Consider the following 14067-nt stretch of genomic DNA (forward strand, 5'->3'; position numbering starts at 1 on the left):
TGGCACCAAGCAAGCAAGTGGTAAATGTTAGCTGCTGCTGCTTCCTATTGCTAGTAGTATTAGTCATGCGCCTTAAACACAGTAAATACTTGTTGGCTCACTGAAGTCACCGCCCAGAGAAAAACACTTGTTTTTCATTCTCACTAAGAAACTTTGGGAGGTGACTTGGGCAGGCACTGAGAGAACAGATGTCTCTCATGCAGCATCAGCAAACTCATAAATCAGAAGAACTGATGGGCCGTTCACTTTGCTTGGAACCCCACCCAACCGGCAGAACCTGCTGGGCTATCTCCCAGGCCCACTGATCCTCTGGGGCACCATGTGCTATCACCCCATGGCTTGCACCGTTCTTCACCTCATATTACTAAACCACCAGCACTATCTGTGGTCATTTTGGTAGATTATCAAATCTTGTTCATTCAGAATTTCTTTTACTCATTAATGTATTTAACTCTCACTGACTTAAGAAATGTGATTAATGACTTTCTTGGCAGGAGTGGAAGAGCCTTTGCACCTTCCGCAGGTGGCACTGTCACTATATAATCACTTGGAATCATGCAGCCCTGGGCCTGTGCTGGGTGAGGCAGGAGGTGGGTAGGTTTGGTGCTGGGCTGAGCTGGAGGGAGCCGAGCAGCACACAGCTGACCCTCAGTGGGGTCAGGAGAGGCCAGGGCCTGAGGAGGGCCATCTTGGGCAATGGTTGCTCTCACACATTCTTCTTTACCCTGTCTTTCTAGCACCTCCCTACTAGTTATCCAAGGGTTGGGATTTTTTTTTAAAGAAAAAAAACAACCCAAAGGGAATTTTCCACCAGCTTGAAATGGTGGAGAACCCCCTACCAAGACAGGGTACACATTTGTACATGAGTTTGAGAACTTGGGAGAAAAGTCAGGCCTTGGCTCCACAGTGGAGGGAGACCCAGTGATCCAAATATTCTGGCAACCCCAATGACCGTACAAGAGGGGCCAGAAGTAGATGATCCTCTATGGGCAGGAGGTCGAGCATGTTGTAAATAACTGGTACTTGATGAACCAGGAGAGAGAGCACCAGAATAAATTGTTATTTGATTTAATGATCTATGCCCCTTGAGGATGGTATGTTTTCCAGTTCCCAGGGACTGATGATACTGGGGAAACAAGGGAGGGAAGCCCCTCTTCATCCTTCTACTTATCCTCCTTTGCCCACATTTCCTCTTGTGGAAGTACTGGCTACCATGAGGGATTCTAGTTTCAGCTCTGCTTCTTCTTGCAGGCCCCTGTTATTGGTATATAAATATTCAACTCTTTACATTTTAATTCCTTACCACATGGTTAGACTTGGTTATGAATTTATACACTTTAATATGAGAAAAATAAGTATTTTGCAAGCAATGCTGAGAAGCCAATATTAGAAAATAAAATTTGCAGGTGGCTTGAGGCACAACAGGGCTCACTCTGTGGCTGTCTCGTGTGCTGTCTCACTTTCCTCACCCGCCTCTTCATCAACCCAATATGCAGCCAGAAGCTTCTCTGCTGGGGCTTTGATGACTTCCCTGGGGTAAGAAGAAAAATGCCAAGGCTTTTACTTTTGAAAGGAACAATTATAGTTTTCATTATTTCCTCATTTTAGAGGAGAATTTAAAATTGTCCCCTATCATTTACGGTGCATCCTTATAGAATATCTCATCCTCATCAGAAGACTCCCTGTCGTGTAGCTTTTGTGCCATGTTTTCCTTGCATGTGGCGTTGAGAGGCCTATACATATCACTAAGCCAAAGTGGCTGCCTTCTCCCGAAAAAGCCCTCCTGGAACACAGAAAGGGAAATATTAATTCAGCATCTCCCCTGCTTTCTCTGGCCACAGTACTATATCCCCCTCAAATTTACCTGACTCTCACTTTCCCCTGAGCTCCTCTTATGCAGCAGAAATAGAAAAAAGCCCCTTGGAGGAAAACACACACAGTTAGTGTTACATGTCATTTTTCATCTCTCTCACAATGTGTTATCTCTGGTCTTATTAGGACTAAATGGGTACCTCAGTCCATAATCACAATGAGCAAAATCACCACAGACCCGGGATCTTGAAAATCATCCCATGCATGCTGGCCTTCCAGAAGTTCTCTGTGTCTGTCCATAATGGCCCCCCCGTGTCTCTGGGGAGACCTTTGCCTGTGGCTTAGCATGGAGTATAGGCAGGATTTTCAGCTCCGTTCACCTTTCTTGGCCCTTGGCCAAGTGCCCTCGTGCAGAGAAAACACTGCACAGCGGCGCTGGGCAGAAACACGTTACTCTCTAGATGCGCTTCACACCAGTCCGCTTCGGACTTAGTCGCACGTACAGCATTTGCTGGGGGTGTGGCTGTGGGGAGAAGGTGCTTTTATTTTCCTGGCTGCTCTATCCTATCCTATAAGTTGAATCACACCAAGTAAACACCTGAACCCAACTAGCAAAGTTATCTATAGCTCTCTGACTTTCATACTGCAGGCTGTCACTGAGGTGTCAGTGAATTGTGAAATCAGTTTAAAGGCCATGACCAGCAGGGAAACACAAAATACTCTTTTTGAATACAAATAGAATAGAAAAAAATCAGAGTGCACAATAAGTTAGTTTCAGAAACTACTTATGCCCATATAGTATGTGTATACTGAATTGTGACATAACAACGGAGCTCACAGCCCAAGCACAGTGTGATCAGTAGAGAAGTCCTCAGTGGAAAGGGACCCTCTTCTTTTTGATAATCACTAGCAGTATGACCATGGGGCAAGATATTTTCCCTTTCTCTTTCTCCATTTCCTTATTATAAAAGGAAGAGACAAACTACTGTCTAAAGTTTCTCCCGGTTAAAATTCTATGAGGTTTGGATAAAGGGAATAGAGAGTAGGGGCCTGAAAAACAGTAGGGTGAGAAGGCAAGTTTTCTTGCCACTTTACAGAAGGGACTCATATGTTCTACCTTTCGTCAGCTTTGAGTGAGGCCAGCCCCTAAATCCCCAACCATGTGGCCCTCCCTACCGCAGAGCCTCCTAGAAGGCCTCTGGCCTGGCCTGATGCCTAGGAACCAGGCACCAGGCCAGCAGGAACAGGTACAACCAAAACCTCTCCCCGTCCACCCTCTTTCCTTAAAGGACTAGTGAAAACAGATGAATCTGTGCCAGTCCTGTTCTAACTCAGCTTGGGCTGGGAAGCTAATTCTGCTGATAAATAAATTAGGGTAAACCATTAGGGTAATTAAACACTCTTCCTGCCTTTGGTGAGGAAATTGAAATAGATGAGTTCTAAGTACTCCTCTAGTTGTAAAATTCTGCTTTAAAAGACCAATATTTACCTTCTGCTTCTTTTTTTATCTTCCCCTTTTGCAATTCTATGAGAATAAGTCTGTTTTGAAAGAAAACATGATCATGATTATCCATTACAATTATTTCCAAATCCTTATTCATTCCTTTTTACTTTAAATCTTATCTATCCAGTGAGATGATAACTTTTTTAAGGAAAGGAATTCTACCCTGTTTAATAATCCTTTGACTCTTCCACAGTACCTAACTTAGGGTCTTGCATGCAGCTGGCGGTATATTTTATTGACTGTTTTAGATAACGTCCAACAGATAATTCCTAATAAAAATTCTTAGAAGTAGGAAAAGAAAATAAAAGTATCTAGCAGAAACCTAAGCATTGCTTTAAAGTCAAGAACAAGAGTAGGATGCCCATCATTACTGCTACTATCGATCATTGTGGAGGAGGTCTTAATCAGTACGATAAGAAAAACGAAGTATTGGAAAGGAAGAGACAAACATATTTGCATATGAAATGAGGGACCTAAAAAGACCAAAAGAATCAACCGAAATTTTATTGGAAGTAACAGGAGTAAGATGGCTACATACAAAATCAAGAGATCAACATATAAGCCTCAATAGCTTTCCCATATAACACAAATAACTCACTAAAAAACAGAAGAAACATCCCATTTACTATATCAATAAAAATGCATAAAGTACCTAGCAATAAACTTAACCAAAAATTTGTAAGACCTCTGTGATGAAAATATTAAAACTTTTCTGAAGGACATTAAGAAGTACTTACATGGCATGAGATACCATCCTCCTAGAATGTTGTAAAGAGGTCAATTCTCATCAAATTAACCTACAAATTCAATGCAATCCATTTATATCCAAAAAATTTTTATATAAAACCTGGCCAGCTGACATTTGGTAGAGAATATGTGTAAGAATAGTTATGAAATGTATGAAAAAGAAGGTCAAAGTGTAGGACCTTGCTCTACCAGATATAAAATATGTTATAGAGCAACTGGAATTAAGCAGTGTGATATTGGTACTGGTACAGGACAAGATAACTGGATCACAGAATACAGTCCAGATGAAGATAGTATATTAGACCAGGGAAGAAAGAATAAACCATTCAGTGAAAGATTTGAAAACGATTAGATCTTCATGTAGGGGGGGAAAGTTAGATCCCCTACCTCAACCACACTAAAAAACAAATACAACAAATTCTAGACAGATTATAAAAGTACTTGAAGAAAATATTAGAGATTATTTGTACGTCATGAGGTGACAAAACCTGGCTAACAAAACCCACCCCACATGAGCCATGAGGAGAGGACGGGCAGATATGGTGGCAGACTGTCAACACACCTCCTACTCTCCACAGCCCTTGCCTCCTTTTCCCCTGGACTGTTTGTCTTCTTCTTGTTGACTTATAAAACTCTTGGGAGTTCCCTGGTGGTCCAGTGGTTAGGGCTTGGCGCTTTCACTGCTGTGGCCTGAGTTTCAATCCCTGGTCAGGGAACTAAGATCCCGCAAGCTGCACAGCATGGCCAAACCCCGCCACCCGCAAACAAACAAACAAACAAAAAACTCTTTATAGTAAAGAAATACTGGTTTTCATTGAATTTCAGTGTTTCGAATCTTTCCAGTGTTTTTGTCTCTAAGGAGACAAGACAAAAGAGTGGAGTAGGGAGCACAAGCTTTGCAGTCAGGTGAAACTGGCTTCTGCTTTTGGTTTGGCCACTGGGGCCTTACATTGATCTCCTTCATCTATGAAGGAGGGATAGTAATATCAACCTCACAGGACTGTGGGCATTAAATCAGACAATATATGGATAACTCTTCATCTTACGCTTGGCATGAATCAGTGCTAAGCTGGTGTCACAGACAAGATGGTGGAATATATCAAAGGCTCTGCTTGTGGCATCAGGCTCTGAAGGCTCTTTCCCACAATAAGATTATAAAAATATTGCTTTTATTTTCTTCTAATACCTTTATGTGGTCTTTTTTCACATTTATGGAAATATGTTTATTTAAGATGAAAAATGGGAATCTGCTATTCTTTACCCCCCAAAGAGTTAGGCAGCTATTCTATCATCATTTATCATTTTCTCCCACTGATTGGAATATTAAAACATGACATTTCAAAAGTCTTAAGAACACATGGTCTATTGCTGGACTCGATGCTACTTCAAATAAATATTCGATTGCATGATTCCTCACTGTGGAATTGACATAACGCCTCATCTCTCTTCCGTTGAACACCATTAGTGTCTACCATCGGAAGAACATGGCATGGCCCCTGTCCTCGAAGAGCTTATCATATAAGTGGGGAGAGGAAATAACGGTTAGGACTCCTCGCTTTCACTGCCGAGGGTACAAGTTCAATCCCTACTTGGGGAACTAAGATCCCACAGGCCAAAACCAAACCAAACAAAACAAAACAAATGCAAGGTTAAACTCCATAGAAGTTCGAAACAATAAAAAGGGGACTTTACAGAAATTCTAAAAAAGCAAAAGGCCATATGCCACCTGGAGATGTAGTGGGTACAGTCTGGGCAATGGCCAATGACTAGCAAGCTGACCCCATGCTAGTCCCCAGCCTCCTAGGCTCAGAAATCATACTCTTCCTCACCAAGAGAGAACTCACGTCTTCCTGCTGTGGCAGTCTCACTTTATCAATAGCACAGGATTGATCAAAAATCAGAATGCCAAATTATTACTTGACAATGAGAAATACATCTGTTCTACACACAGGGCATCCGTGTCTACACAATCAGAGAATTACCTTCTGTGGAGACAGGCCTCCGTGGCACACTAAAGCACAATCACACAATCGAAGGCTACTTGGTGAGAACAGAATTAGAAAAGGAATCAGCTGAATCCAGAATTTAATGGGAAGGCCTGAGGCAGCTGGATCCATCCATCTCCTCAACAGGCACAGCCTGGCTAGTGGGCCTGACTCTTCAGTTCTGCTGCCTAAGGTGCCATCTCTACTCTCGGGCAATGTGAGGATGGGCACTGCCCATGTTGGTCTCTCCTCACCTTCTCTATGCTTTCACTACTGACCAACCCTCCTGCAGACAGACACATTTCTCTGTAGAAGTTAGTACATCATGTCAGGTTTTATTCAAGTCTGATAGGCCAGGAAGCCATTGGTCCTTACACGTCTCTGCTCAGTTCCATGATGTGCTAACCTTGGTGTTTCTCTCTTGGGGGGCTGCCTTTTTAAAAACTGCTTACCACTTTTGTGAGTTCTGAGGGGAGGCGACTGCTTTGCTATGGCCCCTAAGAAATGGTGACAAACCTCACAGGACTAGGATCAGGAGGGCTGGAGTATTCAGGGAAGGCTTTATGAAGAAAGATATCTGAACTTGAGTTGGCTTTTGAGAGGTTCATAGGACTTCCACAGGCAAAGCAAAATCAAGGAAATTTAGATGGGCAAAGGCACAGACAAAAGTAGGAACGGGTGTGGTGTAACTAGCATATAGTGAGGAGCTGCTTTGGCTGCAATGGAGGGCTGCCATAACAAGAGAAAAGGTAAATAAAGTAGGTTGGACTGGTAGGGTAGAATCAAGATTGCCAGCTTATTAAAATCACTCTTTTAATGTTAGCAACTGCCTGTTGGGAAAAGTAACAAACCATTATGTAACTGACCAAAAGGTAAACAGGCTAGCTGCAGGAATAGGCTACTATAAACATGACATACTTTAGGGTAGCCTGCGGCAGGATTTTACTTGCAGTGTTTTAATGGAACCTATCTACACAATTCCTAATACACTGGAGAAGAAAGCTGCTAAGTAAACCTAAGGAATTGACGAGATCATACTTTTATCTTTTAGGCATGTCCTTTTAGCCCTCCCAGGGTGACTGATAGCTCCGTGAGTATGGAGATCGTATACCTCTCATCACTTCAGCCAACAAGGAAAGAAATCAACAGTAGACTGAGAGTGACAGGTGAGTACATCAAATCAGCATAGTTTTTTGAGTTGAAGAAATTTTACTATCATGTCAACTCTGGCCTTCTTATAAACTTAACTTGTCAAAATAGTCCAATGGCTTGTTATCATGGATCCAATTCCAGAGATCTCCTGGCAGTGGAGTTCCTTTAAAAATCCTGTGGGGACTTCCCTGGGGGCACAATGGTTGAGAATCCGCCTGCCAGTGCAGGGGACACGGGTTCGATCCTTGGTCTGGGAAGGTCCCACATGCTGCGGAGCAACTAAGTCCGTGCGCCACAACTCCTGAGCCCGCGCGCCTAGAGCCCGCACTCTACAACAAGAGAAGCCACCGCAATGAGAAGCCCGTGCACCGCAATGAAGACCCAACGCACCGAAAAAAAGAAAAAAAAAATCCTGGGGATATAATTTTCAGTAAAAGAACAAATTGTATCTCAGTCCTCATAACTAAAGAGAAGTATCAAGTAGTAGTAGGTGGAAAGGTGGCTTTCATTCTCAGTTTGTGGGTTCTGAATCTGAATGAATTATTGTCCTTACCTCAATGAGACAGAGAATTGTAACCAAAATCGTCACTACTACAGTTACAGATATTGCCAAGATGAGTTTGTTGTTACAGCCATATCCTGGAACTTCTTTTGTGAGCTAAAAAAATAAATAACAATTTTTTAAAAACAAGGAGATAGAAGGGATGAAAGCTAACTCTTCTTAAACCTATTCTAAACAATACTTAACTATTCTTAAACTACTATAAAACCCAATCCTTTCAGGCGAGTAGCTTCTATAAGAACAAGCTAAATTTAATGTTATTAATCTTATCATTACCATTTTCTTCTACAATTTATTTATCTACAATTTATTTGTCTTGTGTTATGTCCTTTTCTCATCTACCCTAGGAATAGTGGCACACTCTCTAAATGAGCCAAGTGGGAGATCACTGCCTTAGCCAGTTTCATGGCTGAAGATAAGATACGGACTAGGAGCCCGTGGTACTCCTGCTTGGGCACGTTCATGGCATGTCCTAAACTGAGTAAAAGCCCAGGTCCCATGTTTCAGGGCTTCTCCTCACCTCACTTGACTCCTGCTCTTTCTGCTCACTCTGGGCTTCTGTGCTCTCACTGATAGAGTTGCCACTTTTCCACTGGCCCGTATCCCATTCCGCTTTGGACACCTTTACTTCCTGCTGCTTGCTGAGAAGCTTCATCAGGAGGCCTGTTCTAGAGATGAGGTTGGCACAGGCCAGCTGCACGTGGGTCTCCGAGCAGTCTATTTTCAAAGTCTGGATAACATGAGAAATGAGCCTTCGCATGTCATTGTTGGGGATGAGGGACCATAGCTGCTGCTTTAGCTGAGTTTCAACTTGATCACCCGGGAATGTGAGCCCTGGAAAGTGAAGCCTGTGGGCTTAGAGGATAATTCAGTGCCCGTGTTGTGATACTCCCATTGTGTTTTGTTGGTGTGTTGAATAGACGGCATACTGTTGTCCGCAGCAACAGTAGAATGTGCAGTGGAGACGTTCCTATGGGTAGTGTTTCCAGGGCCGGTTCCTCCTGGCAGCCTAGAGTTTCCTGTAGAAATAATTTCTGCAGAAACATTTTGTGCAGTATTGTTTTCTGAAGTAGTGTTTTCTGTAGAAGGGTCTGAAAGAGAGAATAATTCTGGAAAAGGATTTTCCTGAGAAGTCACTTCTCCTGAAGATGAAACAGCCTCTCGCGGAGGGGAATTTATGAGACTCCTCCCTACAGAGAACGGAGGGCTTGCAAGCATCATTCTATTGGGTGAACTTTTCTTTCTGAACTTTCGACTCCTTTTGACTTTGGGTTTTCTATGGACCCGATGAGTCCTAATTTTATGGAAGATGTATTATTTCCCAGAATGTGAGATTAGTTCAAAATCCTTAATATTTCTAACTCTAGCCTTTGCATCTTCTAAAACAAGTATAGTGTTGGATAAGTCTTTTGATTTGCTTTTAACCTCAGATGGGGATTTTGGAGGGATGGAGGCAGAAGGCCTGCCCTTGAAGTACTGTTTCAGGGTAGAGGAACCTGCTGCCTTGTGTTCCTTTATGAATGAAGACTCCGCATTGGAGGACTTTCCCACCAGCTTCCTGGGCCTCTGCACCATGAGTAGCTGTTTCAGCTTTCTTGGGGATGGCCTCCTGAGCCTTCTTTCTTTGGCAGTGCTCGCCACAGATGGCTGGGCATTCTGTTTCCTCCTGACACTCTCATCTCCCACTGCTTTGAGGTGCATTTTCTGTAGGCCCCTCGGGTTCTTGAGGACCCTGTTCACTCTCAGCAGCTTTTCCTCTGTACGCTCAGTCTTTGCTAGGCTGTCTTTCTGTGGTTGCGCAGTTTGCAATTTCTTTTGAAAGATGTAGCGTTTAAACATGGCACTTAAAAGGTTGGAACGCGTACGCGTGGCAGGTTTTTCTTCTTTTTTCACCTCATCCATTTTTTCTTGAGTTTCTGCATCTAACAAATTTTCCAGAAAATGGAGTTTCCTCAATTTATTTTTATTAGTTGAATTGTTGCGTACACGTTTAACAGAAGGGCTCCTTGTATTGTTTTTCAAAAGGCCCAGCGGCATATCTCCATCTTGTGTATTTGAAAAAAGAAGTTGAAGGAATGGTAATAATGCTGATTCCACATCTCCTAGATTCGCCTCAGAGATATAAGGCAGCATGTAATTTCATGCCCCGGTAATATCACTTTTATTATTAAGTCCAGCTGCTCATTCATGACGCCTGACAAGCTGACAGCACTTTTATCTGAGGACGCCCTCTCTGACTCAATAGTCAGCTCGGGGCTGCTGTTCTTCTTCCGCGCTTGTAACACCTTCATCAACGATCCTTCTGCATTCCCTAGAGATGTTTCTTCATCTGTCAAAAAAGAAGAGCCTGTTTTTGATCACTGAAGACTGATGGGACAGCTTTTTGTCAGTCCACAGCCAAATAAATTAGGAATCAGTCAACGTTTGAGTGCCACGTAGGACAAAAAGAAACCCACACTTAAGCCTATGACTGGCAACAACAAAATGTGAAAAAGGTATCTCTTGAAAATGTGGCTATCTACTCAGAAAATTCTGTTGCGTGAAATATAGTAACTATATTCAGGGTTACTCCACTGGTTCCCAGGGGCCAGTACTCAAGAAAAGCCAAGGCTGGAAGACAAATACTCCCCTACTCAGCTGGACTCTCTGCAGATCTACTGTGACTCCTCACATTCACATACCCCATCCTGTCCTGCCTCAGAGGCAGAGGAGTGTGAGGCTTCCTCTCTCCACCTCTTCACTGTGCTTGCGTTCTTGCAACTACCACAGATGACCATGACAACAACCGCCGCTAACAGGTGGTCACCTGGACATGTCCTTCTCCACCCACCCACCGAGTCCTTTGCTCAGTCCCTGCTTCCATATATCCCAGCCCCCATAACAGAAGGCTCTATACAGAAAAAAACACTATGTCTGCCCTGGCTCTTTGCTAAAATTTGGGCAGGGATCTAGGGTATATGTTACGAGATTTGCCAGATTGTATGTCAATGTGGAATGTTCAACAAATCAATGGAATAATACTTGAGGTCCTAAAACGCAGAAGGGAGAAAGTAACTTGTGTCAGATGGCTACTTTGCTTTCATTTCATTTTACTTCTAATATTTCCAGCTTTACTTGGGGAACCATCCAAAACTTATAACTGTGTGAAGGTAATGTGTACCATTGTGTAGCTGGGCTTCTCTTCCAAAAGGATTAAAAGTATTTTTGGTCAGGGTCAAAGGAGGAGGGAAGGGTCATGAGAAAGGAGGAGCATGGGCTTGCAGAGAGCCCCAAACTGGGGACAGGAGATCGGGGCACTAGGGTCATAGAACTTAACACCTCTGATCTTGTTTTACCTCACCTGTAAAAGGAGATGAAAAATGCCTTTTCTGCCCACTTCTGGGCGAGAAGGGAGTAATATAATTAGTAAAAAAAGTGTTTGGGGCAGTTCCCTGGTGGTCTAGTGGTTAGGACCCAGCACTTTCCCTGCTGTGGCCCAGGTTCAATCCCTGGTTGGGGAACTAAGATCCCACAGGCTGTGTGGCACGGCCAAAAAAAAAAATTGTGTTGAAAAATCAGCAATATTGTCTTTATAGAAGTAGCAAAGTGTTATTATATATGATGTGCTCTAGATCACTGAAAGAGACCTGTATTCAAGCTACCTGGGCATGAAAGCACATTTTGGAAGTCATCAAGTTAGTGCCAATAAGTCTAATATATAGAAAAATAGTTGAAAGCCCCTGAGTGTTTTGTGGATAGAAAAGCTTGGGATTCAGAGCAAGTTCAGAGCTGGACAGTCTAAGAATAAACTAGCTCTCCCATCCATTAGAAGGGCTAGGTAGCAGCTTCTGGTTATGGAACCAGAAACTCTCAGGCTCCAAGTAGGACATAAAACAGCATCACTTGTACTCTTTATAAAATTGCAGAAACAAACAAAATAAACAAAAATATATTTACACCTGTCCTATAGGCAAAGGGTACTTGAGACCTAATGTATATAAAATCAGTTTACAAACTGTGATGCATTATATGAATAAGTTCTCATTTGCAGAGAGCACAGCATAGGATATGTGGCCATTAATGTTAATTCCCTTCCCCCTTCCATTCCTTTCTCTTGTTCCTTTATGTATGCGGATCAGTTACATTATTAAGCTAACTATGTACCTGAGCTCTTATTAGCTTAATAATGTAACCAAGAATCTGATTTTTAGCAAGGGGGTAGTTCTTAGAAACTTAGGGAGCTGGAACTCTGAATGAATTAATTAAAATAATACAATTACATCATTAATTTTAAAATTTATCATCATTGATTAAAAGTAAAAATTATTAAAAAATTAAATTAAAAATTAAAAATTTATTATCCCACAATTGAGACTCACCACAACGTGTGACATCTGTCAGGCATTCACTGTCACAACGCAGCTTGACTGTCTTACAGACAACCTCAATAGTATTTTTAAATTGGCAGCGGCAGCAGGCCATACGGCTAGGTAAGACCCTATAAATGGAAACACAGGTAATTAAATTCGTGGTAAAGGAGTTACTTGAGTAGGTAGAAGAGGTAGGCCAAGGCCACCACAGACCAGTGCAAAAAGGAGTTCTTGGGGCATATGGACTGGAGAACTGGATAGGGGCCCGTTGGCCAATTGCTGCTCTTGACTGTTGTAAATAAATATAGAGGAGGAGAGAGGTGCCCAACAGAAGGATTAGGATGGCAGTAGGTATGGTATGCCTAGAAAAAAGGGAATAGGGATTAGAATTGGGTGACATTGATCTGTAGTTTAATTCAGAAGTATCTCCTTCCAACCCGAAAGCCTCACTTTGGGTTGAGAGTACACAGGAAGAAGGCAGACTTCTAAGAAGAGTCTGAATAAGACCGCACCTTCTGGAGTCCCTTTCTCAGTTCCTATTTGTGAGTAGTAATATATTAGAAATTATACTAGTAATAAAAAAGCATCATGTGGTTAAACAATAACAGAGATCGCATTGGCCAAATCTGGACAAAAGGAACATTCCAAAGAATAACATTATCATTATAATAAGGTATAACGTAGTTAATTTTTTAAAAAGAACATGAGTTCATAATGATACGCAAAATGAAAAGTGGGGGAGCTCTTCTTTATAGAATAACGTCAGCTAATAAATGCAAAAGGAATGATAGAATTAGGAAAGTGTCATTTTGCAACTATCAATGCAATAATCGATTCAGACAAGGATTATCATTGATGCACAGTTGGGTGAAGAGTTGTTTGAAAGTAGGATCTTCACTGATCCCAACGTATCACCCCACATATTATTTATCAATTACCAAGGGGACAAATAACTTTACAATGGAGAGATATGGAAGATACCACCTTAATCAAGTGATCAAACTTAGCACTGGGCCACCTGAAGTGATGAAGTATGAAGAATACATCACCTATATAGTATTCTTCCCCAAAATGTTTACTTTGAATTTAATGAGGAAACAGACAAATCCAGATTGTGGGGCAATTTACAAGACAACTGGCTTAGACTCTTCAAAAATGCCAATGTCATAAAAGATCAAAAAAAAATAGTAGGGAAATATTCTAGATTAAAGGAAACAAAGACATGACATGCAATGCCTAATCTTTAACTGGACCCTGTATCAAAACAAAACAGACTTAAAATATGTTATTGGCTTCTGGCCAAGATGAAGTAACAAGGACCAATTTGACCTCCCACCTGAAACAATGAAAAAATCAGACAGGACATAAGAAACAACAGTTTTCAAGAAACTGGACCTCAGGCAATAAAGTTCAGTGATCCCCAGGAGATGGGAAATAAATGAAGTGATCCCTCTAATTGCCCTACCTTACTTCTCTGAGAGAGTTTCCAGGTCATGGTAAAGGGAAGAGAAGTCCAGGCAGAGACTGGTGGACTCCCTGACTGAGGAAATGGAGCTGAGAGTCTGGGAAAACCAAGGTAACTAGAGTTCACAAAGCAGAGTATCAGAGAGAAAAGAAGTGCACAGACAAAGAACTCTGGAGATATGCAGAGGGATCTCTTGAGAATTCAACAAAGTATTGGTCAGTACATTTGTGTGAGGAATTCCTTGATGCCAGGAAAAGAACAACATGAAAGGATTAATAATAAGAATAACTGGATATCACACAGGGTTGTAGGAATAGTACCTGTTCCTACAAGTCAGACTGGAAAACCTCATGATACTTAGAAAGGACTTGTCTCCGTAGTTGCATATAATGAGCTCCAGACTAAAGGCTACTTGGACTCCTACCCAACGAATCTTAAACACTAGACCTAAAAGAATAAAATTGTTCTGAGTAACTTAATTTCACCCAAAA

The 14067-nt window shown here is 42.0% G+C and overlaps 1 protein-coding gene across 1 annotated transcript; it reads right to left on the minus strand.

Moving 5' to 3' along the window:
* Nucleotides 1–1396: 1396 nt before the first annotated feature.
* LOC133080083 (leucine-rich repeat-containing protein 37A3-like) lies at nt 1397–9067 on the minus strand. Its single transcript, XM_061175932.1, has 3 exons — nt 8283–9067; nt 7754–7858; nt 1397–1531 (listed from the first exon to the last, which is right to left on the minus strand). The coding sequence occupies exons 1-3, from the start codon at nt 8520–8522 to the stop codon at nt 1481–1483; spliced, it is 396 nt and encodes a 131-aa protein (XP_061031915.1). The 5' UTR covers nt 8523–9067; the 3' UTR covers nt 1397–1480.
* Nucleotides 9068–14067: the final 5000 nt, after the last annotated feature.

The sequence above is a fragment of the Eubalaena glacialis genome, chromosome 19 (assembly GCF_028564815.1).
Source record: "Eubalaena glacialis isolate mEubGla1 chromosome 19, mEubGla1.1.hap2.+ XY, whole genome shotgun sequence".
Taxonomy (NCBI): Eukaryota; Metazoa; Chordata; class Mammalia; order Artiodactyla; family Balaenidae; genus Eubalaena; species Eubalaena glacialis.

What these genes read in the sequence shown, in the direction of transcription:
- LOC133080083 (XM_061175932.1), bottom strand. Translation starts at nt 8,522, where the DNA reads ATGCGAAGGCTCATTTCTCATGTTATCCAGACTTTGAAAATAGACTGC. An exon ending in AAGAGCAGGAGTCAAGTGAG is followed by an intron (nt 7,859 to 8,282) that starts GTGAGGAGAAGC and finishes TTATTTTTTTAG; the next exon opens with CTCACAAAAGAAGTTCCAGG. An exon ending in CAATTCTCTGTCTCATTGAG is followed by an intron (nt 1,532 to 7,753) that starts GTAAGGACAATA and finishes TTCTTACCCCAG; the next exon opens with GGAAGTCATCAAAGCCCCAG.